Here is an 18,813-nt window from a genome sequence, read left to right on the forward strand (position 1 = left end):
CCTTCCCACTACATATGGATTCTTTCTTATAATTATGCTAAAATATAAGTTTGGCTGAGTAATGTTCGATGATAAGAATTATTAAAAGAATATAACATTTGTCCATTTGAAAAAAAAAAAAAAAAGTTGCTTTTGTTAGATACTGCCATGTGAGTTTCCATGCATTATCAACATCTTTTCTGCTCAGCTCATCTACCCAATGTACTGATGCTAACTGACTACAGAGCCTCCTATAATATCACCTGCTTTACATTAACAACCCCATCTTGTGAAGATATCACTAAATTCAAGACTCTAAAACTAGTTGCATCTGTCATGTGCTGCTTAAGATGTTTATCTCTCAGAAATTCAACAAATTCACCCTCCTTGTTTTCATATGCAATCTCCACCTTCCAATCAACATTCGTGTAATTAAAGTTTCCCATTAGAATCACCTTCTTTTAACATGTTCAACCGATTTGCCTAAGCATTTCACAATCAGTATTATGTACATTCCCTGACCTATACTAGCACATCCTATCAGATATATCAGTCTGTTAATTTCAACTTCACACATATCTTCACATATACTTATGATCAAGGCTGCTGAGAGGTGGTGACATCTGAGACTTTTGTCATGGGCCCGGCATTGAAAAGGTCCCGACGTGGCGCATAACTGTGACAAAATAATTATACTATTTCGTCTGATTCAGTTACCTCCCTACCATTGGCATTCATCAAAATTATTCTTCCATATGTGATTAAAAGGAAACTGCAAGAAATTAAAACGATAAGATGATACCTACAAGTTTGTTATCCATTAAATGATAGCTTGTTTAGGGTCTCATTACAAATTACGTAATGCAAAGAATATATCTTAAACTAAAAATAAACCAATAGCACTGTAATAATGGATTATGTAATTTCTACTTAAATCCAGAAGAACCAACCAGTTTGGGCAGCAAATCTTGTGGTCTTCTTAAAAGTATACCACATTTTGTGTGATATACTTTTAATGATGACATTTCGTGTTACCTGGGCACATTACCTGGTTAAAAAAAAGGCACTGCTGTTTTCATCAGGTAACTGCAGTGAACAGTGAAAAGTCAGCTACTATAACAAACTCCAAATTTACATATATAGATGACAACAACATGCCAAACATCAGAAGAAATGAAGATAGGCACCATCAACATGAGGAGTATTAATGGAAAGGAAATTGAACTAGCAGAACTGGAAAAGTACAATGTTGACATAACTCGTGTTACTGAGACAAAGAAGACAAAAACAGGTGAGAACCTACTAAATAAAAGTATAGTATATTATATTCAGACAATAACAATCAAGGAAAAGGAATAGTGATAATATTTAACAAAAAAAATAATAAACTTTAATATAAAAATTTAATAATAAAATAATAATAAGCAATGTTATTTGTGCCTGTGGTTCCACAGAAGGTTTTCCTAAGGAAGAAGGGGAAAATTTTTAAGTCATTAGAGCAGGTAGCTGACATAATGAAAATGGAAAAAGTGATGCTTGTTGGAGATCTAGACTGTAGGGTAGGAAATGAATCCCACTAGGCATATAGAAACATTCTGGGAATATTTAGAGAAATGAGCTAGTAACACCTATCTCGGTTTGGGCTGAGGATACAAACCACTCATTACTAACACAGTGTTCAAACATAAGAATATGCAACAAGTTCATGTGGAGAGAAGAAACAAGAACAGCCTTATTGACTATGTTATTATAGATGGTGATATCTTTATGATGGTTCAGGATACAAGAGTATACAGAGGATTTGAAACTGGAAGTGATCATCACTTAGTTTTTATTATTATTATTATTATTTCCCAAGACCTCATGGAGTCAAAAACTCATCTGGAAGGTCCTTTTATCACACACACACATCTCATCATACCGTGTCTTAAACACACTAAACTCCTTGCAGACACCACACTCTCAGGCAAGGCATTCCAATCATTCACAACTCTGCATGAAAAAAACCTACCTCTCACTCCCCCACTCACACCCTCTTTATACAATTTCCAGGGATGACTTCTGGTTCTCCCCTGATCTCCCACTATTCTCTGTAGAACTTCTCCACAATTGATCTTATAACAACCCCTTACCAACTTTTAGGTCTCTATCATATCTTCCCTCTTCCTTCTCTCCACCAGACTCTGCAAATTACATCTTCTCAATCTTTCCTCATACTCAACATTCCAGAGGTCAGAAACTACCTTAGTCAGTTGCCTTTGGACCCTTTCCAACATCTCTTCATCCTTCTGGAAACCAGGTGACCAAATCTGGGCAAAATAGTCCATGTGTGGCCTAATCAAAGCCTTATACAATGAAACAAGAATTTCCCTACTTCTACACGCAGTGTCCTCCGCATCATTCCCAGAAGTCTTTGTGTTGTCTTCACAATTTTGGCGATGTGTCCCCTAAATTTTAGATCCTTATCCACTATCACCCCCAGATCTCTCATTTCCTCTACCTCCAACAATGTATTCTCACCAAGCATAAATTCTGCATCCAATCTTTGTTTTCCAAATTTTAAAACCTTACATTTTGCAACATTGAACTCACATCCCCATTTGCTTGCCCAATCACTCAATTTATTCAAGTCTTCTTGCAAGGCCACAACATCTTCACTACTCTTTATGGTTCGTCCCTACTTTGCATCATCTGCAAACAACTGAATATCTCCATCCAAATCTTTGCCAATATCATTAATATAAAAGTTAAATAGTAATGGCCCTGACACAGACCCCTGAGGCACTCCACTAGTGACTTTCCTTTTCCTGGATATCGCACTCCATGCACAACTTGTTGATACCTATCAGATAGCCAGTCTCCAATCCAATGCACTAATCTAATATCCAACTCCATCTGCTCTAGTTTGACTGTCAACTTATCATGAGGTTCTCTATCAAAAGCCTTTGCAAAATCCAAGTATATTACTGTGTATCCTTCTCCTCTGTCCAAGGAAGCAGTCACTTTATTGTAATAAGTAAGTAGATTACTAAAACATGACCTCCCTTTAGCAAATCCATGCTATCCATCAAAGATTATACCATTGTTGTCAACCCAACTCTGGATCCTAGTTCTCACAAGCTTCTCCAACAATTTAACCACAACCCTGACACAAAGATAGGCCTATAGTTTGATGCTTGAGTTCGATCACCTCCTTTATGAAGTGGCACAATCTTGCCCTCCTTCCACTCTTTAGGAACTTGACGAAAGTGCAAGACTCGTATTAAAAAAATATGTCAAGGCAGGTGTCAACTCTCTGGTTCATTCCTTCAGAATATGCGATGATATATTATAAAGTCCCACAGCCTTATTTACATCTAGTTTACTCAACTCCCCAAACAATTCTTGCTCACTTACAGTCAGTCTCTCCTCCCCATCATCGACTGCTCTCAATCCCTCTCTCCATGAAGTCACATTCACAAGGTTGAAAGATCTTTATGAACTGCTCATTAAGTATCTCCAACACATTCAGCAACAGCTGTCTTTATACCATTTCCTCCAATCGATGTCATCCTTCCATAATCATTCTTTCTTTTGCTGGCTACATATCGGAAGAACTCCCTGGGATTCTTTTTGGCTTCATTAGCTAACTGCTGTTCATACCTCTCTTTAACTACTCTCACCAACCAAGTCACCCCTCCTTGCTGGTCTTTGTAGACCTCATGAAATTGGTTACTTCCACTTCTCTTATGCTGCCTCCACAATGCCGTTTTTCTCTGTATCGCATGCTTAATCTCTTTATTCATCCATCTCACCCCTACCTCATTTAACCTTCTCACCCTTGGAATACATTTAGACATTGCATCTACTAAATAGTTTTTGAAAATCCCCCAAGCTGCATTGATCTCTTTTCCAGCTAACTCCTCATTCCATGCTACACCCGCAAGCTGTCTCCTGAGCTCTTCATAATCACTTCCCCTTGTAGTTCCACATATACCCTTTTTTCACAGGGGGTCCTTGCATTGCTGGCAACCACCCAGGTAATCACCTCATGGTCACTCTCACCAATTGGTGGATGATTTGACACTTTATTTATAATTACATCCTCTGATGAGATGACCAAATCCAAGACCCTTAATCCTCGTGTGCCCTCTGTTACATACTGCCTGAGGTAGTTATACCTGAAAAACTCAAGAAACTCATTTTCTTCACTTCCAGTTGCTATCTCTTCATTCCAGTCTATATTGCCATAATGATCACCCTTTTCTTATTTGCTTGGCTAATTTGACTGTACATTTCACTATCACCACCATCCACATTACCAGGTCTATAACATCCCACCAAGTATTTGATTCTATTCACCTCTATCTCACACCATACTGCCTCAAAACCACTGGCCCTATTTCCCTCTTGCATCTCTACCTTGTATGGGCATAACTCTTGCTCTATCATCAATAGCACTCCCCCCCCCTCTGTTTTTACCCCTTCTATCCTCACGAAACGTATCATACCCTTCCATCTCTATTCCTGTCAGGATGTCGTCCTCATCTAACCATGTCTCACTTATTCCGACAATCTTTGGGTGAACAGACGCAATTAGTTCAACCATTTCATCTGCCTTGTTTCTTATACTTCTAGCATTGGTATACAAACACGACAGCTCATTTCTGGATCTACAGCTAATTCCACTGATACCACTCACTCGATGTGATCTCTCCATGCTGGACTGGGGCCATTTCCCTTTCTGCGTCTTCATTTTAGAACCCTTTTCAATTTCATCTGTTTCCTCTTATCCCTGGTCATCCAATTTCTTTCCTGCCTACACATGCTCTCACTTCCTCTTGGAGCATCCACCTTTCTCACGCTGTGTACCCCTGTCCACCCTGAGCCTCCCCGTTTCTCTGCTCCTCTTGCACACCCATTCTCTCATTTTCTATATTCATACCACTCACTTTCCCCATTCATTTCCACTTCTTCAATCTCTCCTATCTTACTCTCCTGCTCTCTGGGAGATCACTCCCCCCCCCTCTCGATCTGATTCATTCTCTCTATTCACTTCTCTACCTTCCAGCAGCAGTCTCTCCAAGCGACTCACACCATAACCACTCAAATGCACTCCATCGCTCCCATACAGCTCACTTCGGCCCTCAAACTCATTCCACACATTAACAAACTGTGCTCCCATCTCCTCACACATTTCAGCCAGAATATCATTCATAATCCTTGCTCTTCGCCTCATTTCACCACAATCATACCTAGAAAACACATTGACTACCCTTCCTGTCACACTATTCTCTTTTATCTTTCCAAGCAGCCTCCTGACATTCATTCTGACATGCTCTTTGTTCTCTCTCAATCATTTGTACCAATTAATACAATTAACTCTTTTGCTCACTCCCACCTCATATCCAATGCCTCAATCACTCTACTCATTTTACCGCCTGGAAAACATACCTTGTGCATTTTATCCTCTAGCACACCTTTAATAATGGAGTCACCATACAACGCCACTCGCTCATCTTTCATGTTAACTCTTTCATGCCATCATGATTTATTTTAATAGTTTTGACCTGAATTCTCTTAATTTCATTCTGCATCCATTTCATTTCTTGCCTCATCCAATCCAATTCACTTTCCGAATCTTGCGACACATTCTCTCTATCATTAAATCTTTCTAACACTTTCTAATTCTCGACCCCCTCTTCTCACTTTCCCTCTCATTCATCCTTCTTTGTTTCCGTACTTTCGGTCCAACATACATCCAACTTTCACTATCATTCTTCTCACTTTTACTCTCATTCATCTTTCTTTGTTTCAGTACTTTCAGTCCAACATGCGTCCAACTTTTGCCATCATTCATTCTTTTTTCGCTATCATTTATTCTTTCGATTTTTTTCACTTGCAATTTCTGCGGCAAGCCATTTCTACTTTCATTCGTTCTCTCAATTTCGTTTCTTTCCACCACTCTCGCCTCACTTTCGTCCCTTTTAACATGCGTTACGGTTTCAAATCGCTCTTTTTCTTTTTTCCTGATTTTTTAACATTTTTTCGCCTCTCTTTCTCACCATCCTACTCTTTCAAACGTGCACTCGTGACACAATCGGTACTAACACTTTCTGTCATCAATTTCATATTTGCATTCATCAGTTCCTCATTCAGGTCACACTTCGCACACATCCTTCTTCCATCCGCGCTAAACATCCACAAATCATTTATGTAATTGAAGGAATACATATAACAGACCTCACACTTAACGAAACGACTGAAATCCAAATTAAAATCATGGAATAACAATGCTGCTGCCATTTTTTTATTTTTTCCCTGCAGGTTACTAGGTCTAATAATAACGATTTCGTAATTAAGTTTAGGCAAGAAAAATCCCCCGCACTAATAATACCGCTAGCACACAACATTTACAGCCGCTCTTACTCAAACAATTACGCATATATAATTAATTATTCCTAGAATAACTTATCTGAATCAGGAGCTCTTGATTCAGATAAGTTATTCTAGTGCTTGGCTCACTAGTGCCCTCTGTTTTAAGTAGGATAAAAACAAATATCACATTGAAAAGAACAATATGTTGAGCAGCATTATCAGGTAAACTGTAGAGTCATATATACATACATTATTCAAGGAAAAAAACAAGAACCAAACCTGGGAGTCTTACTAGCAAGCTCTGAAACTGAATATCTGTATGAATGAGAAAGATTGATTGGTTCAGCTAGGGAGGCATGTGATGAAGTTGTCTGTAAATAAGAGCTCTATTGTGTACACAAGAAGTTAAAGAAGCAGTCTGGGAGAAGAAGGAGAAAAAATACCAAAATATCATAGCAAATAAGTGACAGATGCCCTAAAAGAATACAGAGAAAATGTAAGAGTTATGCTATGCATAAAAGCAGCTAAACAGAAGTTATGGAAAAACTTCAGTAAGAAAATAGAAGATAAATATCAGGAAGAGGACAAAATATTCTGGAAGCTATTCAGTAGGCTGATATGGAGGAAAGAGTACTGTAAAAGTAATTGAAGATGATATGAAAACTGAAAGGATATTCTTGATGTCTGGAGTAATTACTTTGAAAGACTGTTAAATGAAAGAAACAATGACAGAACAGTAGTATAAAATATTCAATAAAAATGCAAACAAGAGTACATATCTATACTTGAGGTGATAAATGCTATCAAAAGCCTAAAATGTGGAAAGATCACTGAAGTAGATGATATTTGACCAGAAATTCTCAGATATGTAAGTATGAAAGTTTTGCAGTGGCTATACTTGCATAATTCAGAGAGCCTGGGTAAGTTAAATTCCAGATAATTGGAGTAGAGCGCTCATAGTTCCCATCTATAAAAAAAAAGAAGCTGTAAAGCTGAATGTGAGAATTATAGAGGTATTTCTCTATAATTTCTCTAGATTCATACCAAATAGAAGTGGTCAAGATCAAATTTTCACTTTATGGCAAATAGTTGAGAAATAATGGGAATATGATAAGGATCTGTACTTAAGTTTTGTATATCTGGAAATGGCATAAGACAGAAGACTCAGAGAAAAGCATTTTCAAAACACTAATTATATGGTGTAAATGGAACATTATACAAAACAAAACAGCTGTATTTAAATTATAAGTCAGCAGTCAGAATTGAAAAAAATACAGGCAGATGGTTTGATAAAATTAGATGTAAACAAGGGTGCACATTACTTCCACTCTTATCCATAATCTATATGTATTACGTTATGAAAGAAAGTCACATTAAACCTGATATTAGAATTGGAGATATCAAACTTAGTTATCTACTTTATGCAGATATTGTTGTACTCCTGAACACAACTAGTGCAAGTTGCCAGGATTCTCTCACTAAACTGAATAACAGCTGTAGTGAATATGGCAGCAATAAAAAGACCAGAACTATGAAATATGTAGGAACATAGAGAACTTCAGCTGCATTCACAATGTAGAACAAAAAATATTTCGGCTATTTAGACACATTTTTTAGTGAAAATGGAAGTAGACAACAGAACAAGCAAAGCAGGTAAGGTGGGGAGTGAGATTAATAATTGAATGAAAGAATAGAGAAATTATCCAAAACACTGCCTGGTTGGCCAAGTGGTTAGTGTATCCGCTCTCCAGCCAAAAGGCTGCGTGTTCTGCGGAATACTGCCATGGGCATGGATATTTGTGATTGTCTGTGAAAATACTAGTGGTGGTGGGCAGTAGATGGCGTTGGTGTAAATGATGCGGTTGGTGGATGATGGGTGGGTGAAAGTTGAGTGATGGAAAATGGAAAGTTGTAAAGTAGGTGCCCTCCCTCGATGTGTCTTAGACTCCCTGGAGGTGTGAAATAATTAAAAAATAATAATAAAAAGCAGTATATAAGCTATTGTTCAAACTAGTCCCAATCTAGTATTCCCATTGAGGTTTTATATCCTTAGTACCTCCAGTTCATCTTTCTCTGTTGTCATGTCATTCTCTGTCACCTAGATCCTACATCCTCTTAAAGTGATCACTTAATAATCCTGCTATAATCATTTTCTATGATAGGCAGGTGTCGATAATGATTAGCGTCAGCTTTTTTGCAATGGCTTAGTAATGGACTTTGACTAAAAAATGACCAAACTGAGGATTATCCAGAGGAAAAATGGAAAGTTAATTACTCATTATTACTATTCTACATAGAAAGCACAATACTTGAGTCAGAACTCAAGACTAGGGTGAGAGACATTATAACAGCCATTAAAAGATTCAAATGGCAATGGGCAGGTCATATTGCAAGAAGTAACACTCAAAAATGGACAAAGTTGATATCAGAATGGTGTTCTAGAGATGGAAAGAGAGCTACAGGAAGACCAAAGAGATGGCAGGAACTCATGATAGAAAGGTTCAAGATAGGAATGAATGGAGGATTGGGGGAGGAGGCCTTTGTCCAGCAGTGGATAGAAAATTGATGATGATGAATTAAAAATCTTGGCCAACCATGCATGCTGTATCAGCTCTTTTTCACCAAAAAGTAGACCACATTAACTACCCAAATGACCATATGGATGAAATATGTAAAATCATTTATGCATTGTATCCATGTTATTTTAATTTCAGTGGACACTTCATAGCCATGTATTTATCATTGTGTAAATGCATCAAGGCCAGTACAGTGGTTGAAGCAACAACACACTGAAAGGCAACTGGCTCTCTCACATGGAGTCAAGGTCACATCATGGGATCCATGAAATACATTCAGTGGAGAATAAAATATGTGGCATTTCTGGCCATATATTTCCTGTTCCATGCAAAAAAAAAAAAAAACCTCCCTTTCTCGCCACCTCCTTATATAACTTTCAGGAATTGAACACCATCACTTCCATGTTCTTCTTCCCCTCGGAAGATGCCAGCAGTATCCATCTGGAAATTTCCTCTCAACAATTTTTTTCATTTGCATCATTCCTTTTCTGTTCATGCTCTGCAGATTACTTCTCTTGGCCTGTTTTCATAGTTAACATTCCACAACTCAGATATTACCTTTGCTATTCACTGCTGAACTCTCTTCAGGATTTTCTTGTACCTATATATATATATATATCTTTGAAATTCAGATAAAAATCTGAAAATTTTTCAGAGTGTGCATTGGTCTGACCAAGGTCTTAAGAGCCTCCGTAGCTCAGTCAGTATAGACGAAGCCCTTTGGTCAGAAAGACCTGGGTTAGATTCCTGTCCGTGAAGTGAGGAACCTTTATCTGGTCTCTTTTGACTAAAGGTGAGTTTGCTGGTCTCATACATAGGTAGAGGGTTTTTTTATCCCTCAGAACAGGCAAACTAGCCCATGAACACACACACACACACACACGAATCTACAGTCATAAAATACATACTTAATCCCTCATTAGGAGGGCTCAACTAGCCCTAAGGGATGGCGGAGGAATTGTGGGGGAGGGAACCCCATACGAATAAATAAAAACCAAGGTCTTATATATTGGTATCATAACTTCTATCTATTAGCATCTTTCTTAAAATATTTTCAACTATATTTATGACCTTAACATTGTTCGACATTAACAGACAGGAAATTTATAAGTTACTTTAGGGAATATGTATAAAACAATTTATTCTCATGCAAGAACACGATTATTATTATTTTTTTACTTCCATTCATTCACTGTATGGAGGTAATTTACTATCCTAAATAATATAAGTTTATGAGTATCTATCTGTTATTAGATCAAGAATGATCATTATTTTGGATAACTGACCAGAAGAATTATTAATCTAATTGAAGATAAAATGACTACAAGAATATAATATAATATCCCACATGAAAATCACAAGAAAAGAAAGTATGATTTTTCTAAATTTACATATATCATTTATGCTCTCCTCTTCCCCATTTCTGTAATTTGCAACTTGGTTGCATTAGATGTTTAGCTCCAGCACTGATCACAAATTCATAGAAATGCAAGTTTGCCAACTTGAGTAATAATGTTAATTTTATTCAGATTTTCATCATCCTATGAACGTAATTTGCATTTCTATCTTGTGATGTTATACACTAATAATAATAGTAATTTGCAGTATATCAGGTATGTTAAGCCCATGACTTACCTAGACTGGCTTTCATAACCATAATAACCATAACTTGAGGATGCTAAATCCTCAAGTTATGGTTATTATCCACCAGTAAGCCAACCTCTCCCATTTGCTCTACACTTGAGCTTCTCGTTACTTCGTGCTGATCACAATGAAACACGAATGAATTGCTCACTGAATGCTTTGACTATGTATTCTACAGCAGTTACCAATCTAACACAATTTATTAACTTTTTATGATAGAATGACATCAAGGGGAAATGGCTACACAGTCATACTTCTGGATTTTGCTAAGGCTTTTGACAGGATACCCCATGGAATACTGTTGCGTAAATTAGAGCAGATGGGGATGGATACTAAACTGGTGACATGGATAAGAGAATGGCTCAGGGAGAGATACCAGAAAGTGGTGTATGGAGGAGCAGGATGAGGCAGGTGACCAGTGGTGCCTTCAGGCTCTGTGCTTGGACCGTTATTGTTTAATTTGTACATAAATGATATAGGAAATGGCTTGAAGGGAGATATTCAGTGTTTGCTGATGATGCAAAGTTGGGTAGTGCAATAAAAAATCAAGCTGATGTTGAGAGTTTGCAGGATGATTTAAATAAGCTGGCAAAATGGGCAAAAGGTAATGGATGTCAGTTCAATGTGGAAAAGTGTAAAGTTATACATTTTGGGATTAAAAGATTACCAGCTGTGTACCACATTGATGGAATGGTACTCCAAGAGATTGAGGCTAGGGACTTGGGGGGGGGGGGGAGGGGATAGGGAGATTGCACATTCAGAAGGCACATTGCTAAGGTGGCCAAGATTGCACATAGGATTACTTAGTTGTTAAAGAACATACTAACATCTAGAGATAAAGAGGTTATTATTCCCCTTTATAAGGCATTGATACTTTCACATTTGGATTACTGTGCTCAAGTCTGGTCACTTGGATTCCTTGGAGATAAGGGGGTTGTGGAGAGGGTTCAGAGGAGAGTGACTAAGTTGGTGAGTGATGTAAAAAATGCTCCTTACATTGATAGATTGAGAGCTTGTGGATTGCAGAGGTTGGTTGATAGGTGAGGAGGGGATATGATGGAAACATTTAAATTACTAAAAGGTTTTATAAGAGTGATGCAGGGGAAATATTTCAGCTGTGTGATAGTGATGGAAGAACAAGAGGGTCATCCCTGGAAATTAAGGAAAGTGTGGTTAACAAGGGTGTGAGATAACTATATTTTTCACCTGGAGTGTCAATGAGTGGAATGCATTGCCTGACTCAGTTGTGAGTTCTTTGTCTGTAAATGAATTCAAAAGGAGGTATGATAGATATTGTTTTGATAGTTTGGGTCTCCCACGATGAGTCTACTGACTCCATGGAGATACCCATAATAATAATAAATATATATTTTGGTGTGTAAATTTCATGTGTTCTTCTGACTAGTTTGCCTGGTTATGGGATGAAAAAACCAAGTTTCCAGGAGCAGAACCCTGCTACCTCCATATATTAGATCAGCTAACTTTCCTTCATTTGAAAAGTACTGATAAAGCTTTCATATTCTAGATGGGATTTGAGCCCATGTCTTTCCAAAGGGCTTCATGGAACCGAGTGCAGTACATGTTATAAGCTATATTTTGTTTAATTTTTCAATTGTTTTTCTGCTTTATTTCTTGTTACATTTTTTCATTAATTATATCGATGTTTGTATATATAAAGTTTATATATATATTTATTTTTATTTTTTTATTTTTTTTTTCAGGGGAGAAGTTATTAATGGAGGATTTGGATTAGTTTTAGATGGAACAGAAGTAAGATATTAAAGCTTTTAAGTATCTAAATTTTTTTAAAAATACCACTGGTGACAGGTGCACCAATTAATTCACAAGAAATTTCATTCATTGTTTTCCTTCAAATTATATTGTACTCATGCATATTTGCAAACAAATTACTTTATGACTCTACTTTTCTGTATACTGAGAGCAGCTGAGTCTGTGACTTGTTCTTCCTTTGACAACAAATTTCCTAGGGATTATTATTATTGTAACACCTCCAGGGAGTCCAAAGACTCATTGAGGGAGGGCATCTACTCTACATTTCCACTCCACTCGCAACTACCTTCTTCATCTACACCCACGCCATTACAAACATTCATGCCTACAGCAGGATTCAAACCCGCAGACTTTTGGCTGGAGAGCAGATACGCTAACCACTCGCCCAACCAAACCGGATTATATATTGCCTTTAGTTATAACATATGTATGAATTATCTCCCAGACAAATTCTTGTGCTTATTAACACTTGACCTATTGCAGGAAGTACACTGTTACACACACATAGCTCATCAAACTGTGCTTTAAACTCATTCAGTATGTCCATATTAACCACACTGTCAGGCAATGCATGAAATTCCACCCACCTCTCCATTCAAAGAACCTGCTACTTACTTCTTTGTTCATGTCTTTATACAGTTTGAATGGACTCTTGTTCTACCCCCCCCCCCTCTTCCATTCTATGTTAACCTGGTAACAAACATCTCATCAATCACATCCTCTCTCTCCTCACAAGGTTTTGCAAATTACATAATCTCATTCCTACCCACGAAAGGTTTTTTTGTAAACCTGTCTTTATACCTAACATTCCAAACACCAGTTGCTATAGTTAATATATCCTCATTGCCATGAAAATTAAATGACCAAATTTATGCACAGTAATCTCTATATGAAGCATGATCAAAGCCTTATACAATAGAACCTCTTTATTTCTGAATTTAAGGTCCTCTACATCATTGCATTATCTGATGTGATGACTTCACAATTCATGAAATGTGACCCTTGAAACTTCAGCTCTTTGTCCACCATGCAGATTTCTTGTCTCCTCACCAAGTGTAGACCTTGCATCCCATTGTTCCCATCAAATTTCAGAACCTTATACTTTGCAACACTGAACTGACAGTTCTATTCATCCTCATGCAATCTATTCAATTCCTCCTGTACTTCAATTGTTCTCCCCAGTTTTGTAGAATCTGCAAACAATTGTACATCTTTAGTTAAAATTGTCCCGGTATCATTAACAGTGTCAGGTTTTTGACATAGATGATGGTGAGATTGCATATGGATATAAAGACCTATTCATGTTTTCCCCCGTAGATCTAAATATTGAAACTTATGTAGACAACATAATGATAAAATTATTACAGAATAACACTTATGTTGGGGAAACATTTATTATTTGTAGAATTTTTGGCTAAGTTTCCTGTTCTCCCCAGTTTTTTAGAATATATTGAAACTTATGTAGACAACATAATGATAAAATTATTACAGAATAACACTTATGTTGGGGAAACATTTATTATTTGTAGAATTTTTGGCTAAGTTTCCTGTTCTCCCCAGTTTTTTAGAATATGCAGTTAAAATCTTCAGTTAAAATTATCCTAATATCATCAATGTGCAAGTTAAACAACAAGGGAACCAAAATAGACTCCTTCAGCACACCTCTAGTACCTTTCTTCTTTTGGGATACCGCAACCCCCCATATGCAACTTGCTGATATCCATTAACCACAATCAAAAATGGAGTTCAAGATGTATGGTCAAGATGTCTGTAGGTGATGATGTACATTGCTTATATTAGAATTATATACTGTAAATGTTGAAGTGTATTTTTTATATTTTATTAGTTGGGATTTTTAATTTTTATTCAAGTTAAATTTTGAGAGAGGTATTTTAACCACAGTAACAATGAGCATTTGTTGTACTTTTTTATGGTTACTGTAATTAGTTGAAAACTTAGTCTGAGCTCTCTAGGCAACATGTCCGACTTCTATGACATGCTTCTTATAGCTTACTGGACTACCCCCATAATCATAAGAGATTGTGCATCACCAATCAGGAAGCTTCTCAATGGAGGTTTTGGGTGTTCGAGCACATTTGACATTCCCTTGAAGGATTTCAATTACACTGCATGAAAAGAGAGTGAGAGAATCAAAGCAAGAACCCTGCTCTACAGCCCATGGCATCAGCCACTTCATCATAATGCTGAATATGGACATAGACTTTACGATCTATTTTCCAGGCTATTAGATTAAAAAAGTCTCTTTTTTAATCTAATAGCCTCTTTTGAGTTCTACTCGGCTTTATATTTTATTAATTGTTTAAGGTATCAGGTGTTGGTCATTTGGTTTACATGCACATCCATTTTTTTATTTGTTTAGTTTTCTTATATTGATTTTATTTTTAGTTCTTTTAAAATAATCTTCATTCTTTAATTTTGTCTAATAATGTGTACTTTGTAGGTGAGGGGATGACTCTTTTCTCTCAAGTTGTTGTTTTAGTTTCCACTACCTACTAAAAGAGGCAAATCTAGTAAAGGTGACTGCTTTTCAACTAGGATACTTATTGTCTGCTGGTAACTTGACATAGGGAAACAAATATTATTTTCAAGTCTCAAAGAAATCAGTCACTTCAAACCTCCAATAAAATGAAGTCATCTCCAACTAGGAAGACATCCATTTACAACAACAAGAATATGCACTTATTTGTCCTGTTCTTTTTGTGGTAATAGGCCATACCATTGGAAGGCATAAAAAGGCTGTATTCTTCACCTGTCCGTTAGAGGTCCTCAATGATAACCATGCTACCAGCCAAGACGTCTATAGACGTCAAAGTTATCATGGGTGCGAAGTGCATATTAAAATTGTAATACCATTGATATTACATTTAAATATATGATGGATACGAAGCGTATGAGGATGTGTATTTGATCCATAATGGCTGGTAAGGTGATTAATGGTCTTTATGATTTTATATTCTGAATTATTTATGTTCAAGCCTCTGGCCATAAATGTTGGATTTAGTCTTTCCAAATGGCAAAAAGTTTCCTAATCAAATAAAAAAAATTCATTTATAAACATTGCCACAAAATTAAAAAAAAAAAAAATTAACATTGTGTATTACTTAGTCATTCAGATTAATGTTCTATCAATTAATTTGATGTGGAGGTTCACCAGAAAATATGAAAACTCCAGCTCTGTATAAAATAATTATAAATAATTTCATCTTTCAGTTTGTTATTTTTTTTTCATATATTGCATAAAGTTTGATGGTCCTCAACTGCATTCGATCTGTGTTTATTCTCCAAAACAAATGGGAACAGAAGTACACTTGAAGTTATGATTATTCCAGGAATCCAACTGTATTTTTTTTTTTTTCATTCAAGTTTGTAACTGCTTTGATACACACTTTTTTCATAGACTGATAATGTAACTAGTTAGTAGTCTTTATTTTACTTTTTTTTTTTTTTTGTAGGAATATGCAAATTTCTAAAAAAAAAAAAAAAATTAAAAACCTTTAACTAGAGTTTTTCACTCTTGACTAGAAGAGTTTCTTAAGTGAAAAATGTAGGAGCTTATGTTGATATTAGATGTTTATAGTTGGAAATGTCAATATTTAGATCAACCCATAGCAGAGGCCATGTGTAGTCCTGAGGATATTCCCTCTAGGTGTGTCCCATAAGCTAGTCCCAAGGATTAATAATGATAAATACTAAAGTTAAAGGTATTGAATGCTTATATGCATAAATTCCGAAATCATCATCAGAAATGCATTGAACTGATATGCAACAGGGTTTATTACTCTCAAATGACATAGATATTGCGAACATAGAAGCAAAAAAACCATGCTCTTGATTTTCTATCCAGTTAAAAAAACGGAAATAATACAGATGTTTTTTTTGTTATTTAAAAATAACTTATTTTTATATAAGTGGATGTTAGATCCAGCATTATTTCAAAGCCTAATGTAGAAACTATGAAAGTTGAATAAAAATAAGTTGACCAGGCCGTGAATGCTGGCGAGTATGCTCCTGTATGCTCTCTGGTCAACTTATTTTATGAAACTTTCATAGTTTCTACATTTGGCTTTGAAATAATGCTGGATCTAATATTCACTTTATTTATATTACTTTGCATCACCAAACTGAAACCTTTTGGCTCTTTATTTTAATAAATAACTTATTTTTATTTTATATGGCTTGTGCAAGGTATATTAACTGTCCCTTGAAAGAGTGCTATTGAGATATGAAGTCTGCAAGATCCCATAAAGATGAAGGTACTAAGAGAAACAAAAACCTTGTTTCCCTTATGTATCTTCAGTTTTTGGCCTTTTAAGTGACTCATAATCCTATTTTTCATTCACAGGATGCTGCAAAAAAAGCTAGGATGGTACTATCTTGGGATGTCAGCAATGGTGTAAGTATTAATGTGCATTTTCTAAAATAAAGATACAAAATGTTTTTATAAAAATACAGGAATTATTTAGACAATCAAGTGATATCAGATATTGGAAATAACAGAATGTGATATATAATTTAAATGCAATAGCTTATTTGGAAGCATTCTGTGGACAAATTGCAATAAATAAAACTTGTCAGTATTAAAATAACAGAATGAATGAATGAAAATTTTTAATTACCTTAGATATGAAATATCTTGTGCAGATGAAAAAAGATTTAAGCAAAAACTAAACATGTTTAAAAAAATATATTTTAGCAGTACTCACATTGCATAACATGATATAAAGAAACAGTGACAAACCATAAATATACACTGTTTGATCACAAAATAAATGAAAATATATTAAAAATAAAATGACAATAAAATCAGATCTGGAAAAAGGTGTTCAGAATGCTAGAATTATATGTGGTAAATGGAAAATTATACAGAATACACACAACATAGACAGTACACAGTCTATATTTAAATTGTAAGATAGTAGTTAGAACTGAAAGTAATTAAAATATTGAAATAATTGAAAGTGATTAGATGTAGAATTCAGGTGTAAGACCAAGTGTGCACACAATCTCCACTGTCATCATCTAAATGGATCACACTATGACAAAAAAAAGTGGCATTTAACTTTGATATCAGAATTGGAGATATCAAACTTAGCTCTTTGCTTTATGCTCCCAAACAAATACAATGCAAGTCTCCAGGATTATGTAATCAAATTGTATAACAGCTGTAACAAATTTGGTAGAACTCATAGAAGGAAGCCATGCTTTCCACACCAGCTGTTATATCTGTTCTTGAATTCATGCACACACACACACACACACATCCAAAGGCAATTCATTCCAATCATGCACCACTCCAAGAGAGAAAAATCTAACCCTGACAGCATTCATTTTCAACTTCCAAGGATGCCCTTGTATCCTCCATAAAATGAAAAATCCCATCCACTGCAATCCTATATGACCCATTCAGAGATTTTTGAGTCTCAATCAATATCACCCCCCCCCCCTCTTTCTCCTGTTTGCTGGTGTCTGCAGTCTACAACTTCTCACTCTGTCTTCATAATCAAGTATTCCACAATCCTGATATCATTTTTGATATCAGGATTGTGGAATACACACTCCTTTGCACTCTCTCCACTGTATCAGAATCATCATGGAAACCAAACCTATGCATAATAGTCCAAGTGAGGTCTTATCAAGACTTTGTAAAGAGGCAAAATGATTTTCTAATTTTTACATGTCAAGGTTTGTTTCAACATTGCAGTTTTTCTCTGGGTTGTATTTGCAATCTTTGCTATATGACCCTTGAACTTCAACTTCCTGTCTACTAATACTCCAAGATCCCTGGCCCAATCAGTTTCTTCTAGCATAATCCCACAATATACATTTGATATCTAATCACACCAAAGTGCAGGACTTGACATTTACAAACATTGGCATGACAGCCCTTTTCACATGCCCACAATTCCAGTCTTTCTGCAAGTATTGTATATCAGCCGAATTCCAGATTACCTTGCCTATCTTTGCATCACCAGCAAATAGTTGTATGCCAAATCCAATTAAATTAAATGGGAAAGAGATAAAATAAGTAAAGAATTACAAATACCTAGGGAGTACAACAAATGAGGAAGGAAGATCAACAAAATACAAAGATAAGAATAGGCATAACAAAAACCAATAAAATGGAAAGGGTATTAAAAGGAAACTTAAGTGTAGAACTAAGGAAAAAACTTCTAAAAACTTATATATGAGGTATAGTACTTTATGGAGCGAAACATGGACAATGGGAACAGGAGGCATTTGAAATGTGGTGTTTCAGATGAATGCAAAAGATAAAATGGACAGACAAAAAAAAAAATCTAATGAAGAAGTACTTAAGTAAATGAACCCAGAACACTCATAAAGATATTAATAACAAGAAGAGACAGAATTACAGAGGTATTTCTGGTAAGATATTATTATTAAACAAGACCTCATGGAGTCAAAGACTCATCTGGGAGGTCCTTTT

At 35.9% G+C, this 18,813-nt stretch overlaps 1 protein-coding gene across 1 annotated transcript in view; it reads left to right on the forward strand.

Moving 5' to 3' along the window:
* Window positions 1-18,813, forward strand: part of LOC150108438 (urocanate hydratase-like) — a 286,428-nt gene that overhangs the window by 257,756 nt on the left and 9,859 nt on the right. Inside the window, exons 20-21 of the mRNA XM_090415848.1 lie at window positions 12,278-12,326; window positions 16,711-16,761. Coding sequence (XP_090271974.1) covers window positions 12,278-12,326; window positions 16,711-16,761 — 100 coding nt within the window. The remainder of the gene's footprint in view (window positions 1-12,277; window positions 12,327-16,710; window positions 16,762-18,813) is intronic.

This window comes from Typopeltis vanoorti, chromosome 3 (assembly GCF_054136105.1).
Source record: "Typopeltis vanoorti isolate ZY-2024b chromosome 3, IOZ_Tvanoo_1.0, whole genome shotgun sequence".
Lineage (NCBI taxonomy): Eukaryota > Metazoa > Arthropoda > Arachnida > Uropygi > Thelyphonidae > Typopeltis > Typopeltis vanoorti.